Consider the following 16,265-nt stretch of genomic DNA (forward strand, 5'->3'; position numbering starts at 1 on the left):
GTGTGTGTGTGTTTGCGTGTGTGTGTGTGTGTGTGCGTGTGTGTGCATGTGTGTGTGTGTGTGTTTGCATGTGTGTGCGCGTGTGTGTGCGTGTGTTTGCGTGTGTGTGTGTTTGCGTGCGTGTGTGTTTGCGTGGGTGTGTGTGTGTGCGTGTGTGCGTGTGTGTGTGTGTGTGTGTTTGCGTTTGTGTGTGTTTGCGTGCATGTGTGTGCGCGTGTGTGTGCGTGTGTGTGCGTGTGTGTGTGTTTGCGTGTGTGTGTGCGTGTGTGTGCGCGCGCATGTGCGTGTGTGTGTTTTGCGTGTGTGTTTGCGTGTGCGTGCGTGTGTTTGCTTGCGTGTGTGTGTGTTTTGCCTGTGTGTTTGTGTGTGTTTTGCGTGTGTGTTTGCGTGTGCGTGTGTTTGCGTGTGTATGTGTGTGTGCGTGTGTGTGTGTGTTTTGCGTGTGTGTCTGCGTGTGTGGGTAATCTTGGTTTCCTTTGTTTGGGACAAACATTTGGGAATATTTGTTTGAGAGGAAGAACTTTATATTATATATATTATATATTATATATATTATATATTATATATATTATATATAATATATATTATAACACACGATAACTTTAAATGAATGTCGTGTTTTTAATTCCGCTCCGGACTCGTGAATCTCAACCCAGCAGCAGCGGTAACGTTTGCACGTCCTCTCCCGTTAATGCGGCAGGTAAATAATCAGCTAACAGTGCATATTATGTTAGCGCGATCTGCCTTATTACAAACCTGCCATCACTGTGCATTTAGTGACCATGATGAGAGAGACAGAGTCTGGCTCAGACGCTGGCAGTTCTCGCTGCAGTCTGCCGGTAGAGTCTCCTCTCAGGCCAGGACAGACGAACGTCACCGAGCAGTGACTCAGTTTGTGGTCAAAGGCTTGCACCGATTTTCGGTAAGTGAATGTGTTTAATTGTAGGCAGGGACATTACTGGATATTCTTGTGTAATTGCTACAGAATAATTTATGTTAATTAATTTATTTATTTATCTTGTTCAAAGAGAAGATATAAAACAAAGTTCTAAGCTAATCGACCTCAATGTTCTCCTTTTTTAAACAGAATCGATAAAGAATCGAAAATGGAACCGGAATCGTGAAAATCTTATCAATACCCATCCCTATTTGTCGGTACTGCGCAAAGTGGCCAACAATCCAGCAGCAGCGACCGATTGGCTGTTGGCGGTCAGCTCCGCCCTGTCGTCCAGCCAGCGCCTGTCCTCCTCTCTTGTCCTGATTGTGACTTATCTCATCATCATGGGTCAGGAAAACATCTGCCAGCTGGCTTTGAAAGCAAGCCAGGCTGTCGCTGCTGCCGACCCCTGCCAGGTAGATAACCCACACAACTGTTCTCTTAAATCTGTGGACTGAATATAAAGTAATGCATGTTGTTCCCTCTGACATGTAGATATGTTGTATGTAAGGGAGCTAGCTTGTGTTTGTCTTTCTAAGAGCAGGAAACACATGTTGATAACCTGGTGTTTTGGCACCAACACATGACTTTGAAATGGTTCAGATCAGCAGGAAGATAAAAGCTGTCACTGCTGTGTGATTGCTGCTGATCTGCTGCCGTATAAAGGGAGAGGTTAGGGAGTGCTCTAAGGGGACAGACCTCCCTCTGGACTTGTGTTGGAGTCACTAGCTGCAGATGAAGTGTGAAGTTTATCCCTCATTACTCAAGCGTGCACCGGGCCCCAGAGGATTCACCTTCTGCTCTAATTGCTCCCAGAGTGCTGCACACACTGGTGTTTGGATGCACTGGTTGAAGGTTGTTGGCATATTTGAGTCCTCTGGAGATCTCTGCTCGCTCGTACTTGTCATGTTAAACGTGCAGCAGCAGGTCTTTGTTACAGGAAAAGCCAGAAGCTAACCACTATGAAACCTAAATGATGATTTACTGCAGTGATGTTGATTCAAAGTGATGTTTTTGGCTCGACAGCATTAAACGTGTCATCGCTCAGCTTTATGTCTGTGAAGGTTCTCAGTCATCCAGGTCATCGTAGTCAAAGGAGCTTGCAAAGAAAGGCGTCTGGACTTCTTTAAGTTACTTGAAGACGTTTCACCTCTCATCCGAGAAGCTTCTTCAGTTCTAAGGTCAAATGGTGGAGAGTCCCAGATATAAACCTAGTGGGAGTGACCCCCCACAGAGGGACAAAAGGACCCCCTGATGATCCTCTGAGACAAGGTGTGAAACTGGGTGTGGGCCCCAATCAGCCAGAGTTTCGGGTGAGTTCATTGTGAAACCTGGCCCCACCTTATCATGCGAATTCCTGAGTGGTGTATGCTGTACAGTGCAGCAAGGAATGCCCAGACCTCTACATTGGAGAGACCAAACAGCCACTTCACAAGCGCATGGCACAACACAGAAGAGCCACCTCCACAGGACAAGACTCAGCAGTCCATCTGCATCTTAAGGATAAAGGATGCCAATGTTCACATTTTGGACAGAGAGGACAGATGGTTTGAAAGAGGAGTGAAAGAAGCCATCTATGTCTACTGTGAGCGACCATCTTTGAACAGAGGCGGGGGTTTACGACACCAACTCTCTGCCATCTATAATCCAGTTTTGAGATCCCTTCCCAGACGCCTTAACGCCCACTCACATCCTGGGCCATCTGATCTCAGGAATTCGCATGACAAGGTGGGGCCAGGTTTCAAGTTTTGGCTTTGTTAAATATATTTTCATATTTTTGGGTCAATAAAACCCCTTTTTTGAATTAAAACCACCTGTGTCCTTTATGCTTTACTGCTTGGTCCCTGACAGCAGTGCACGACTAATAGTTGTCCTATGGACAGATTCCCCCACCTGAGCTGTGGATCTCTGCAGCTCGTCCAGAGTCACCATGGGCCTCTTGGCTGTATTTCTGATCAGCGCTCTCCTTGTTCGGCCTGAGTTTAGGTGGACGGCCTTGTCTTGGTAGGTTTACAGTTGTGCCATACTCCTTCCATTTCTGAATGATCGCTTGAACAGTGCTCCGTGGGATGTTCAAGGCTTGGGAAACCTTTTTGTAGCCTAAGCCTGCTTTAAATTTCTCAGTAACTTTATCCCTGACCTGTCTGCTGTGTTCTTTGGACTTCATGGTGTTGTTGCTCCCAATATTCTCTTAGACAACCTCTGAGGCCGTCACAGAGCAGCTGTATTTGTACTGACATTAGATTACACACAGGTGCACTCTGTTTAGTAATTAGCACTCATCAGGCAACGTCTATGGGCAACTGACTGCACTCGGACCAAAGGGGGCTGAACACACACCCCACTTTGCAGTTATTGATTTGTAACAAATGTTTGGAATCATGTATGATTTTCGTTCCACTTCTCACGTGTGCACCACTTTGTGTTGGTCTTTCACGTGGAATTTCAATAAAATAGATTCATGTTTGTGGCTGAAATGTGACAAAATGTGGGAAAATTCAAGGGGGCCCAATACTTTTGCAACCCACTGTATTTTACCTACACATACATTCTTGTATTTAGACAACACCTGAGGGATAAAACAAACTGTAAATGTCTCCAGCTGGTGTTAACAGCACCACTAACACATCTGTGCTGATGGGGTGTGTGTATCTGTGATCTACAGCTCATGTCTGTCACATCAAATGCAGCTGAGTTTATGTAGATCCATAAAGCACAGCTGATCGTCCTGCGCTGTCTGTGGTCCTGAAATGAACCTAATAAACAAAGATGTGTTTGAGGTTTATCAGTGTAAAAGCAGAGATCAGACTGTCCATCAAATCTCTGTGATGCCATCTCTGTGCACAAATGAATGGCACAATATCAAGAGCAACAAATCAAACACTGCATTAAACAAACTGTGCTAAATATTAGCACCATTAGCAGGACACTGTGTGTGGATAATGTTGGTAAATCAGTTTGTGCACATAACTGAAATGTTCCCCTCTCGATGTTTAGCACTTGACAAAGGAGCAAAGAGAAATTCCCACGTCTTCCACACAGTTTTCTCTGTGTGAACACAGACAGTGTTTCTTGTACCCAGTTTGTAGGAGCTGGGATTGGACTCCACCACAGCAGCCTCTGTGTGGGATAGATGCAGTGCTCTGTAGTATAAAGCACTCTGTCAGTGAGCTGGACTCTCCAAACCAGCAGTCATCGTCTAACATCTGCCTTCTTCAGCTGTAACCGTGTGTTTCTCTTGTAAACTTGGCTCTGATCATATGTGCTGTAATATTCCAGCTTTGCTTCCCGATCGTGCTGCACAGTCTGCACATGCTGGCCGGCTCCCCCAAGCTGAGAGCAGTGGGACTGCGCCTCATGACCGCTCTGTGGAAAAAACAGGTTTGCAATAATAAGGCATCACTATAAATGTCATATTCATGTGTTCAAAGCTTCTGTTTGTCTTTGATTGTGTGCTGCTTTGGTCATGTCTGTAAGGACCGGGTCTACCCAGAGCTGCAGCGTCTAATGAGCCAGCAGGACAGCAGGGTGGTGCTGGGGAGGGACGCCCAGTGGGAGCAGATCCTGGCCAGGGCCGCCTGTGTCAGGGACATCTGCAGAGAGAGGTGGGTCCTCCCATACTTACAGAAACAGTGGGCACTTCCTACATTCACTGGTTCATTCATTCAGTGGACTTTGCATGCACAGTGCAGACAGTGTGAGCTTCCAACACCAGGATTCTTCATCTTCCCTTCTAATGAGTAATAATCACTCACTGGACTCTTCATAGATGTTTCTGCTCAGCAAGCTGATGAAAGTTCAGAAAAATAGAAATATTTGTTTTTTCAGTCACATCACATCAACTTTGCTTGTTAAGATAAATGAATGCACTTTGTAGCTTTCCAGTGAATGAAGCCTCAGCTCGACGCTCCACTGAGTCCCTGTTTCTCCAAAAATCAGCAGGAGTCCAGTTTTAAATGTTTCCGTACAAATGTCCAGAGCAGCTACACGTGCCTGAATCCAGAAGGATCAAAGTCTTACAAAGTTCAGTTCAAACAGAGAGACTGAGAGGCAGCTAACTTCCTGTCTCTGCCAGACTATCAAAATAAAAGCATACATTTGAAGCAAAAGAAATCCAACTATGTCAGTCTGTAAGCACTGCTTCCCATATAATACAACTCTAAGCAAGTGAGCCTTAACTTTATACTTTTAACCTTTAACCCAAAAACTATGTTGATCATATAAACTCCACAAACTGCATCCAGGCTCCTGCACACGTCCTTTACATGTTAGCTGTTAGCTAATGCTTGTCAGTTTTTGTGAACTGGCCTTTATGTGTGTTGATGAAATAAAACGATGATTTTATTTGATTATTTCCTTTGTTCTAACCAGCTGGTGCACACTGTCCATCGTCCTGGGGCCTGTTACGCCTGCTAACATGTACATGCAGCTTTTTTAGCAGCATTAGTGAAAACCTGGGAAACCCTCTGGATGGATGCTACAGTACAAATTTAGCAAATCATTGAGCTGTTTCGTTGTTTTCACAAATGCTTACGTTTGCTTTTATTGTAAAACATTTGCAGCCATAAGAGTTTGCAATGATAAGAAGCTGTGTTTGGCATTTACTTACTTACACGTGTCCTGGCACTTTTAATGCTTTTTTCTTAAATAAAAATGGTAACAAAATTAGAAGAAACACATTTCCCACTTTGTTCACGCTGATGTGTGTGTTAACCAGGCCTTACCAGCATGCAGGGGACATGGTGGCTAAACCTCCTTAGGAAACTCAACTCCTTTGGAGTCAGCACACCCATCATGATGACTTTTTACTACGCCTTCCTGGAAAGCATCATGACCTTCTCCATCACCTGCTGGTCCCACTCCCTCAGCCTTCATACAGGAACAGAGTGCAGCATCAGTGTGCTCTAAAATCATTGGCCTGCCTGTCAGAACTCTGGCAGGTTTTCATCAACAGGCCCTTAGACACGCAGCCAAAATCATCAACGACCCCTCTCACATTCTTCACCCTGCATTTCAATGGCTCCCCTCTGGGCGACGCCTCCGCTGCATTTCCTGCAGGACTGAGAGGAGGAGGAGCGCCACCTTTGTCCCCAAAGCAGCTCTGCTTTTTAACTCCAGCTGATAAGAACATTTCCCACACCAGAAACATAAACTACACTCTTATACCAACACTTTACTCACTTTTAGTCACTTACAGTTATTTATTCACCTTCAGTCACTTTAATTTTAAAACTGTGTAATTTTAAAACTGTATATTCTGTGTATTTATTATCTCACTTTTATTGTGCTTATCTTCAACGTCATGCTGCTCTGTTGTATGTTAATTGGCCCTTGGGGATAAATAAAGTCTCTCTGATTCTGGTCTTGTTTTTTTTATATTGGTAGTTTGATAGGTTTCGTATTTGTTTTCTTTTACATCATATTAAAATGTATAAATATATAGATTTAAATATATTTGTGTATTCATGTTGGATTGTGTTTGGTTTTCTTTTATTTATTTCTGCAGTGGTTGTTGTGTATTACTATTTAGATTGTCTTTTTTCCATTATTGTAATTGTGTATAAAGTTTGATTTGAATGAAAGTTACACTCAAATGCTTTCAGTGTTGCTGTGTTGAGTGTTTTCATGTTTAATGTTTGTATGGAAGACACAGAAAGACATTCGGCTAAAGAAATCTGTGCTAGAGGGACTTTAAAAAATAAATAAACAGAATGTAAATAATGATGTTTAGTATTTGAGATGGAAGCTGTTTCTACAGGATCCTGATGGACACTCAAAGGTTTATAAAATGTTCTCATTAGTTGTTTGCAGCAGAATATCAACCCATGTGAACCAAAACAACAAAAGTGTGTGAGACTACAAATTCTAGAATCAGAACTGCTGATTTCATTACTCTGAACTTTTAAAGGCAGGTTTTGTATCTGAGAGCAGGGACACTTGCTGTGTTCAGTGTGACTCGTCTCTGCAGAAGGTCAGGGCTCTGATAGTTGCAGTTAGCGGGTGACTTACTGGGCAGGTGGATCCTGAGTGTCTGTGGGAGTCAGGGTTCATTATGGTCCTGGTTGCTACTGGAAATAAAGAAACAAAAGGAGGGTGTGTTGTTAAATGGTAAATGGTAAATGGCCTGTATTTATATAGCGCCTTACTAGTCCCCTAAGGACCCCAAAGCGCTTTACATATCCAGTCATCCACCCATTCACACACACATTCACACACTGGTGATGGCAAGCTACATTGTAGCCACAGCCACCCTGGGGCGCACTGACAGAGGCGAGGCTGCCGGACACTGGCGCCACCGGGCCCTCTGACCACCACCAGTAGGCAACGGGTGAAGTGTCTTGCCCAAGGACACAACGACCGAGACTGTCCAAGCCAGGGCTCGAACCGGCAACCTTCCGATTACAAGACGAACTCCCAACTCTTGAGCCACGATTGTTCAGGAAGTACAGACTGTAGCTCAGCAGGTAGAATTACTAACTGGAAGGTTGGAGGTTTGATCCCTGGCTGCTCCAGTCTGCACGCCACGGTATCCTTGGGCAAGATGTGGAACCCCGACTTGCTCTCCGATGCATCCATCATAGTGTCATTGTTAGAAAAAGAAGTGCTTGTGTGAATGAAGCACGCTGTATAAAATGCTTTGACTGCTCATACAGAAAAGCAGCTCATAAGAACTGGTTCATTTTCCAGATAATTCCACTATTAAGACAACAGACATTTGGGAGGCTTTCTCTGAGAGTAACACTGAAAGTCTTGCTGCTCCTCCACAAAATGAACTTCAGATTAAAGACACAGCTCAGCTAAACACAACTCAAACTAATCTACACTATTTTTCTTTATTACGCAGCGTTTTTATAACTATTTCCAGATGTTTCTAAAGATGAAAACAGAATTAAACTCCAGCCTGATGCGTTTCTGAGGTTCCTGACTCTGACCGTCCTTCCGTGGCTTTCGTGAATGTTGTGGCGCAGTTGATCGTCTCGAAGTTAAGGTAACGTTAGCAGTCTGTACTGTTTTCCTGGCTGACATCAGCTGTGTGCAGCTTAGTTTCAGCATAAATCTGCTTCGTTTTATGTGAGATCAGAGTCTGGGAACGAGACAGAAACAGTTGATGATCAGCAGCTGAACTCGATGTTACTGTGGATCCACTGACTGATGTCTGTAGGCAGCTTCTCCTGCCTCCATCAGTCTGTGGCTGTATGGGCTCAGATTGTGGTCATAAATATTTTGTACTTGTAAATCAGGATTTGTAGGTGGAAAAAGAATTTGTGTGTGAACTTAGCCAAGCAATACGTGTGAAACTCTGCACTCAAGTTTCAAGTTTCAAATTACAAGTGCGTCCCTATTTTTCTTCCTTTCATCTGATTGGCCAATGTCATGTCAATCAAAAATTTAACAATCCAATCAGAGAACAGGTGGGTTTGGCTATTGGAGGGGTGCTTTATGAAGCTTCAGGTCCTTGAAGGGAATAAATGCCCCTTTGCATGCCAGCCCAGCGTTTTCCTTCATCACTAGGAAGGAAAACAGTCTGTGGTGGTCCGAGTTTTGTGATTTTTGTGTCACAGGTTTACGTGCTTAATACAGGGAACTCCAGAGGACACATAGGACACAGTGACCCGCTGCACACACACTGCACACAATGACAGCTGCAGAGTTTGTGTCTGATGTATTAAGTATGAAACACTGTTGGGTTAAAATCTGGTCAGAATGAATCCAGGTGCAGGTGTGTCAGTTTAGGACCACTGGACTAACATCCAAGTGCTCACAATATAAAGTGTATTCTGTAGTAACATCCCACATGGAAACGTCAACACTCAAACTCAAAATCTATTTTTGTCAACAATAAAATGACAGCAGACCAATTTGAACAAAGTTGGTAAAAAGCTTCAGAAATTAGAAAAATATTAAAAAGTGTCTTGATGCTCAATCATCCAGGTAAGGGTTAGGTTAGTAATGCTGTGATTGCAGACATTCCCCAACTCTCTGTGAATGGGACTCATGGCCATTAATCAGTGGTTGTTGATCAATGATCATGACCTCCCAGCCATTGTGCAAATGTCCTGTTTATAAGGTTGGAAACCTGCAGTCAGCTGAGACTGAAGGAGTCACCTGGATGAGTCATGAAACTTTTCTCCCACTGAAAACATCCAGATGAACAGAATCAACTTTTGGGGATTAAAACGTGTCTGAATTAATCAGTGGGTGCTGAGTGGGCCAGTCAGTGTGTCGCTGGGCTGATTTGTGTTTCCTCTGCAGGTGAAGGTAGAAAGTGTGTGTGAGCTGATGTGAATTGAGCAGCATGGATCAGTGTGAGGACAGAGAAGAGGGAGTCCCTCCCTCTAAAAGCACTCTGTGTGGGGAACATGAGAGCCAGACCAAAGCTCAGAGGTGAGATGACCATCTCTAACTGTCCATGACTCTTCTCCATGTCACAGCTCAGCACTCACATCACTGCTCCATCATTAATCACAGGAACCAGCCTGGACCTCCACCCAGCTCTGTGTCCTGTAAGAGTGACGCGTCCAAAGATTTCAACATTGAGTTTAAAGTCTCTGCTGCAGAGAGGTGAGCTGTTAGTAACAAGAACTCTCTGATTTAAATGATTTTGATGTTTCCTGGTTTCTAAAATGCATCTCTGTAGCAGAGCAGTGTCTCCAAGGACACACAGGCTCAGCTGTAACTGTCAGTTTATCTGGTTTAAGACACATTTGGACTCAATTGGCTGTTTTTAACTATGTATTTTAATCAGAGGTGTAAATCTAGACCTCACACATCTGGATCCTAAACTATGATAGAAACAGCTGCTAGCAGTGGGTAGTTTGACTTTGATACGTTGCTCTAGAAAGCAAACAAAGGTTTGTGCAGCTCCTCTTCAGAAAAGTGTTCAGAGAGCAGCTGCTGTATTAGACAAAGGCTCGTCGTGTGAGCCCAGATGTGTGTAACAGCTGGATGAAGGAGAACCATCAGTCGCGTCTCCATCCCGCCTTTATTAATGAACTTCCTGTTGCTTGCAGATGACAGGAACACAAAGTGTTTGTGCCATGTGATGCTGCAGGATTTGTTAACATGTCCATGATGGTAACATCTCCTGGTCTAACTGCAAACACATGAGCGCTCCTAACGGCAGCTATCACAGCCACACAGGCAGACTGTGTCTCACTGTTGCATTCAGGGACATTTGTTTTCCTGTAAAAAGCTTAACTCTAATCTAAGAGGACTGTTACTGACAGGAAACAGCTGCATTATCTGCAGTCTGTGTGATCACAGCTGCTTCAATCACTTTATCAGAGAATTGATCATTGAATAAAACATGTTTGTGTCTGCAGAGGTCAGAGGTCACAGTCTGCAGGATCCAGCTGTCCGTCTGTGAGGAGTGATGAGTCCAAAGATTACCCTCCACTCTTCAGTGCTGAACCTGGACAAACGAGGTCAGAGAACTGTGATGACTCCTTTACATGTTTGTGTTTTCCTGGATAAATATGACCAAAGATTCATTAAAAAGATAAAAATCTTAGACTTTGTCCTGTAGCGCTGTGTGGCAGGCAGGATTGGACCCAAACACAACAGGATGAAGTCAAAGAGGCAGCTTTATTTCAGCTGTGAACATGCAAACAGCAGAAATAAGGAAACATAACTGTAGGTTTGCAGTGAATGAAGCCTCAGCTCGACGCTCCACTTTGTCCCTCTTTTCCTTCTCCAAACAGCCACATCAGGAGTCTCTGATGGAGTTTTAAAATATTTAATTACAAATGTCCAAAGATGGGTTCAGGATACCTGAATCCACAGTTATTAAAGCTAAAATAGTTCACAGGGTTTGGACTTTATTAGGTGACGAGAGAACATCAAAGTGTTTTTTATCTTTAAACAGTATTTTTATCACTTCAGTTGCTCTCACAGCCCTGTTTGTTATTTTAGTAAGTAAGTAAAGTTTATTTATTAAGCGCTTTTCATAGACAGGTAGTCACAAAGTGCTGCACACAGAGACTAAAATAAACAGTACGATAAATAGCAAAATGCACAATATACACAATATAGAGTTTAAATGTAAATTAAAAATATAAAAATGTAAACAGCATTGGTCAACAGAAAGCTTGTTTAAACAGTAAAGTTTTTAACTGTTTTTTAAAGGATCCCACAGAGTCAACCAAACGTAGTTGTAGAGGTCGACTGTTCCACAGCCTTGGTGCCACAGACTGAAAGGCTCCGCCCCCTTTCGTCTTCAGACGTGTTCTGGGAGCAACCAACAAACTCTGAGTCTGTGAGCGGAGACAGCGAGCAGCAGTGTATTTAGTGAGAAGCTTGGATAAATAATCTGGGGCCATTTAGTGCTCTGTACGTTAAAACAATCATTTAAAACGAATTCTAAAATCTATTGGGAGCCAATGTAAAGAACATAAAATAGGAGTGATGTGAGCTCGCTGGGTAGAGTGAGTTAGTAGTCTTGCTGCTGCGTTTTGTACAGCTTGGAGGCGAGAAAGAGATGATTTATCCAAGCTGGTAAACAGGGAATTACAATAATCTAAACGCGATGACACAAATGCATGGACAATTTTTTCCAGTTCAGCTAAGGAGACCATATGTCGCAGTTTAGAAATATTCCTTAAATGAAAGAAACAGGAACGAGACAGAGACTTTACATGTGAGTCAAGGCCCAAAGAAGAGTCAAATATTATTCCAAGATTTCGAATATTTGGCTCAGCAGAAGAACAGAAAGGGGCAACAACTTGACTGATTTTAGAACATAGATCAGGAGGAGCTATGATCATGGTCTCTGTCTTGTTCTAACAAGGTAATTGTTAGAAAGCCAATCAGAGATTTGAGTTAAAGCCTGGACTAGGGTGGACAGCCTATCCAGCTGATGAGGCTTAACCAGAGCTCTTATGTTTCACTCAGTGCTCCCACCAAACACCTTGGAGGACACATTAGTGTGATTTAGATTTCATTGCTGTAAGCACCAGTCACACAAGCTAACCCATGGAGGCAGCAGCAGGCTTTGTGTTTGGTAAAGTCTGCTGGCTTAAACTAAGAGAGTTTAGTTTGTTAGCACAAAGAGCTGTCAGCTAAAGCCCCGAATGCACTTTGAATACAGACGAACTGAGAAAAACACTTTAAATACAGCAAACAGTCAAACTGACCACATGTTTTTCTGCTGATCATCCACAGCAGTACGTTTAGCATTCATGCTAGCAGCAGGGTATGACTGTTAGGGTTGCCAACCGTCCCTTAAAAAATGGAATCGTCCCGTATTTAGAAACAAAAGCACACGTCCCATATTGAGCTAATAAGGGACGCACTTTGTCCCGTAATACAGTGAGAATCAAAAGTAGTCTATAAATGTTAATGGAATTAACGCTTTGTTTGAAAGCATAATTCCCAGCACCTCTCCTGCTTTGTGACCAATGAGCTGACAGCACACTTATGACAATTCAGATTACCGCTCATCTCATTGGTCGAGGAAAGGTCGCTTGCGGAGAAAATACCGGAAGACAACAGATGACCACAACAAGAAGCATGGCCAACAGGGAAACAAACGCCGACACTGCGGTGCAAGTCTCGGACGACAGTACACCTAAAGCTGGGCAGACACTGTGCGATTTTTTTCAGTCACGTTATTCAGCTCCTGCTCAAACTGCACGATTGACTCGCAGGGGTTAGAAGTTGGTAGGTCACGATGCAGGTCTCACACTATACCGCCCGATGCTCTGATGCGACCCGAGTGCTCACACTGTGCCTCCATAACATGAAGGTTATAACAGAAAATCTGTCGCTCTCCCTGTCTTTCACTCACACAGACACACAAACCACCACCATCAACTTTGCTAAATTGCTAATGAAAAACATGATCAGGCAGCTGTGAATGAGCAGCAGTGTAAATCCAACTATTTTCACGTTTGTTGTGGTCGTGATAATTTTGTGATGCCACATCGAAAAGGCTCGGATGAGCTTTCCAAAGTTCTACAAGTTGTGCCTCCATCGCTTGTGTCCAGATCACACGCTGCACAGCCGTGCTGCTCCGTCTTTTTCACCGACGTTTACGTGTTTGCGCGTGAGCAGTGTGAGCGGCTCACGAGCGATTGATGATCGGGAGCTGCTCGAGGTGTTAATCGCTTCTCGTTACCCCACGTATACTACACGATGCACGATGAAGGCCAAAATCGGGCTGATCACCAAATCGGTCGCACGACTCAAAAATCGTCTCAAAATGGGCCAAAAATCACACAGTGTGAGCCCAGCATTAGAGCAGCAATGTTTGTTTCCCTCAGAGAAAGAAAAAAAGGCTGCAAAAGTACAGGGAGGAATGGGAAAAGGGAAACACCTGGCTGGGAAAGGTCACCATAAAACCTATAAAGCGCACTGCCGGCGCACTTTTTCCATAGGCATGCTTCTAATGGTGGGGGCACATGAAGAACATGAGGGGCGTGAAAGCTCGGGGAACCCTTAACCAATTTCTTGTCCACCAGGCCACGGCAGAAGCAGATATGGTATGTAAACACTGGTTTGTTTTTTAAACCCTCTGGTTAAGGTTAAAATGGGCATGTGCAGTGAATATCAGCGCTATGTGGCCAGAAGTGTGATAATATAATTTATTTTGTGTAATAAACAACTGCAAGGATAGATGATTACAACAAATAGATGACTAATACATAAAAGTAATACATAGATGAATAATGATGATGAGTTAAGATGCGTAATCATGGGAACAAGCGGGTTTACAAACAGGAGCAGCTGATTAGCATTAGAAAAGCTGAAATAATACCTCAACTGAAGCCAATTGCACTAAATGCACTAAATGTGCACAGTTACAAGAATATTTTTCGTTCTATTGCTTTCTATTAATTTATATAATTTTAAGTTAAGCAGGACAGAGTTCTTTTAAAGAAAGATTTACTTATATTCTCAAAAGTTAAGCATGACAGTTTAAGAAAGAGACCTGTTTTACTGTGTTAATGTTGTCATTTTGAGCTAATAATAAATGGCTAAATGATCATTTGTTTCCCATATGGTCATATCACAAAGAATATGCATCTGCTTAAATCAAATTCAAGTCAAATGGTTAAAAAATAATTTCACACACACAAAAAAGAGCTACCACACTGGGAAGGGTGAAGACAACTAGGTTGCCCGGCCCTGGCCACGAGGTGTCCCTTATTTATTTTTCAGGGAGTTGGCAACCCTAATGACTGTCCACTGAGCACCAACACAGGTAGGAGTGAGCAGTGATGAAGCAGGACTGTGGGCAAGTTTGAGCTACAATCCTATTGGCTTCTCAGTTTCTCCAAAGAAAAGGGGAAAAATTCTTGGTGTTGTGAAGATGTGAGTTGGTCTTGTTGTCGTGGAGCTGGAAGGATGCTGGCAGTGAGAGGCTTTTCATACAGTGTTCAGTAACAGAATGAGAAGAAAGCCACTGCACATGAAACAAGGTGCTCGTAGTGTTTGTTTACTGTGTTTGTGCCACAATGTCAGATCAGTTGTAGATTCACTTGCAGACTTGTCCAGTGAAACCAGTGCAAGTAGGGGAGACCGGGGATAGTTGTAACGTGGGTCAGTTGTAACACTTCCAATTTCTCCAATCAGGGCTAAGTTTCAAATGATGTGACTCATCCTGTACATGCCCAATTCAGTTCTGCTATCACATGTGAAAAATCAGCACATTTTATCAAACACAGACAATTTAACATGAAAAAAAGTAATTTGTATGCCAAAAAGTAAGTTTTTCTACTTTATTTCAATTTCTAATAGCATTATCTGCTTTGCAGTTAAACTCATCAAACTTAAATTGTGTTATTTGTATGTCTATGGGGATATATTCTGTGTAGGTCTTTAGTGCTAATGTTTTAGCCGTTGGCTGTAATGTTAGCTAGTTCATGGCTATAGGAGTCTGGGTCAGTTGTAACAGCAACAGTCTGGGTTAGTTGTAACAATAATGCAGATGTTACAACTTACCGCACTATTACTTTAACTTATATTAAACAAGTTGGGGCAACGACATCAGCAGAGAGACGTTCACTGGTCGCATTTGTATATGCGGTTAATGCCATTGGCAACACAATTCCTCCACTGTTTGTGTTCCCACACATACATTATGCAGACCACTGTGTCAGAGATGGACCAGTAGGAAGTACTGGTAGTGGAAATAAATCGGGATGGGTGCAAGAAACAGATTTCCTCATCTTTCTGAAGCACTTTGCAAACCACACCAAGGTAAGCCAGGATAAAAAGTAATGGAATTGCGATGCTGGTGAACAACTACATTTTTCCAGCTTCATTGTTATGTTCAAAATTGGTGCAAGAGTTGTAGGTTATAATGCCCACTGAGCCAATGAGGCCAAACTCAAGGAAGACCAACCAAAATTAATGAAATATTCAGTTGCACAAAATTCCATAATTTGTCTTTTTTGGGGGGTTGGAATATGTTCAAAAGTTAGATTTCTGCATTCTGTCACACACACACACAGCTACATAAATGGCTCTAAGTGCATTCATGTGTTGAATAAACAAAGATTACATGTTAATGTTTTGTCAGTACCCTTATTTCATTGTGTTACATTTCACCCCAGGATATGTTACAACTAACCCAGACTATGGGGTTAATTGTAACATTTCACTCTTTGTGTTTGAGGCCATACCATGCAATGGGTAATTGTGCTGCAGAGAAAATAGCTGCACTATTTAATAGCCGAGACATGTAAATACTTTGGATTACATTTTGAATCCACTACCTTAAACGAGCTCCAAATTACAGACAGAAATGTCAAAAATGTTACAACTATCCCCGGTCTCCCCTACTGCAGTACAGAGCAAAGACTAAGCAAGCCAGGAGAGCTCTCCAACTTTCTGAAAGTATCAGGATATTTGAGTGATAAGAAAAAGTGGATCGTGCAACAATGTCCCTCAGCACACAAAACAATCAAAGCAGAATAAATATAATGTTTTAGATCAAACACTTACAGGGACCTGAAGAGAGAGAACCAACAAAATGTCATGGCTAACAGAGGAACTCAAGCACAGACTGAGTTCTGACAAACAAAAAGGTGACCGTTTATTTACCAAAGGGGTGAACCACAGTGCTCTATATATGTACAGTGAGTTGGGGAGGGGGTCCAGGGCTCCAGGGAAAAGAGGGAATGGAGTCCACACTCACTCCTCTTCAGTCACTCTTGTCCTGCTCTGCACTCACACAGCCTCACACGGGAATCACAGGTAAGCGTCTGTAACCAGGTCCAGGGAAATATTTACTCAAAGTTAACCCAACTGGTGAATTTAGAGAGAGATTTCTTAGCAAGGAGCTGAGATCATGAACACAGGAGGGTCAATGTCCCAGCGACAAACT

The 16,265-nt window shown here is 43.0% G+C and overlaps 3 protein-coding genes across 4 annotated transcripts in view; all 3 read left to right on the plus strand.

Moving 5' to 3' along the window:
• LOC113011589 (NACHT, LRR and PYD domains-containing protein 12-like) overlaps positions 1 to 16,265 on the plus strand; it is a 534,299-nt gene that overhangs the window by 322,663 nt on the left and 195,371 nt on the right. The window lies entirely within an intron of this gene.
• LOC113017669 (focadhesin-like) lies at positions 4,196 to 6,661 on the plus strand. Its single transcript, XM_080298173.1, has 3 exons — positions 4,196 to 4,318; positions 4,415 to 4,542; positions 5,655 to 6,661. The coding sequence occupies exons 1-3, from the start codon at positions 4,250 to 4,252 to the stop codon at positions 5,695 to 5,697; spliced, it is 240 nt and encodes a 79-aa protein (XP_080154299.1). The 5' UTR covers positions 4,196 to 4,249; the 3' UTR covers positions 5,698 to 6,661.
• Positions 7,883 to 10,448, plus strand: LOC145425174 (uncharacterized). 2 transcript variants are annotated; one of them, XM_080298171.1, is made up of 4 exons: positions 7,883 to 7,925; positions 9,191 to 9,322; positions 9,407 to 9,499; positions 10,261 to 10,448. In XM_080298171.1, the coding sequence occupies exons 2-4, from the start codon at positions 9,234 to 9,236 to the stop codon at positions 10,409 to 10,411; spliced, it is 333 nt and encodes a 110-aa protein (XP_080154297.1). In that variant the 5' UTR covers positions 7,883 to 7,925; positions 9,191 to 9,233; the 3' UTR covers positions 10,412 to 10,448. The 2 variants fall into 2 exon arrangements, with proteins under 2 accessions (XP_080154297.1, XP_080154298.1); XM_080298172.1 differs by lacking the exon at positions 7,883 to 7,925 and having other exon boundaries at positions 9,074 to 9,322.

This window comes from Astatotilapia calliptera, chromosome 3, assembly GCF_964374335.1.
Source record: "Astatotilapia calliptera chromosome 3, fAstCal68.1, whole genome shotgun sequence".
Classification (NCBI taxonomy): domain Eukaryota; kingdom Metazoa; phylum Chordata; class Actinopteri; order Cichliformes; family Cichlidae; genus Astatotilapia; species Astatotilapia calliptera.

Excerpts from the sequence above, each read along its gene's own strand:
- LOC113017669 (XM_080298173.1), top strand. The coding sequence starts at position 4,250 with ATGCTGGCCGGCTCCCCCAAGCTGAGAGCAGTGGGACTGCGCCTCATG. Across the intron at positions 4,319-4,414 it reads CCGCTCTGTGGAAAAAACAG|GACCGGGTCTACCCAGAGCT; the intron begins GTTTGCAATAAT and ends CATGTCTGTAAG. Across the intron at positions 4,543-5,654 it reads AGGGACATCTGCAGAGAGAG|GCCTTACCAGCATGCAGGGG; the intron begins GTGGGTCCTCCC and ends TGTGTTAACCAG.
- LOC145425174 (XM_080298171.1), top strand. The coding sequence starts at position 9,234 with ATGGATCAGTGTGAGGACAGAGAAGAGGGAGTCCCTCCCTCTAAAAGC. Across the intron at positions 9,323-9,406 it reads AGCCAGACCAAAGCTCAGAG|GAACCAGCCTGGACCTCCAC; the intron begins GTGAGATGACCA and ends CATTAATCACAG. Across the intron at positions 9,500-10,260 it reads AAAGTCTCTGCTGCAGAGAG|AGGTCAGAGGTCACAGTCTG; the intron begins GTGAGCTGTTAG and ends TTGTGTCTGCAG.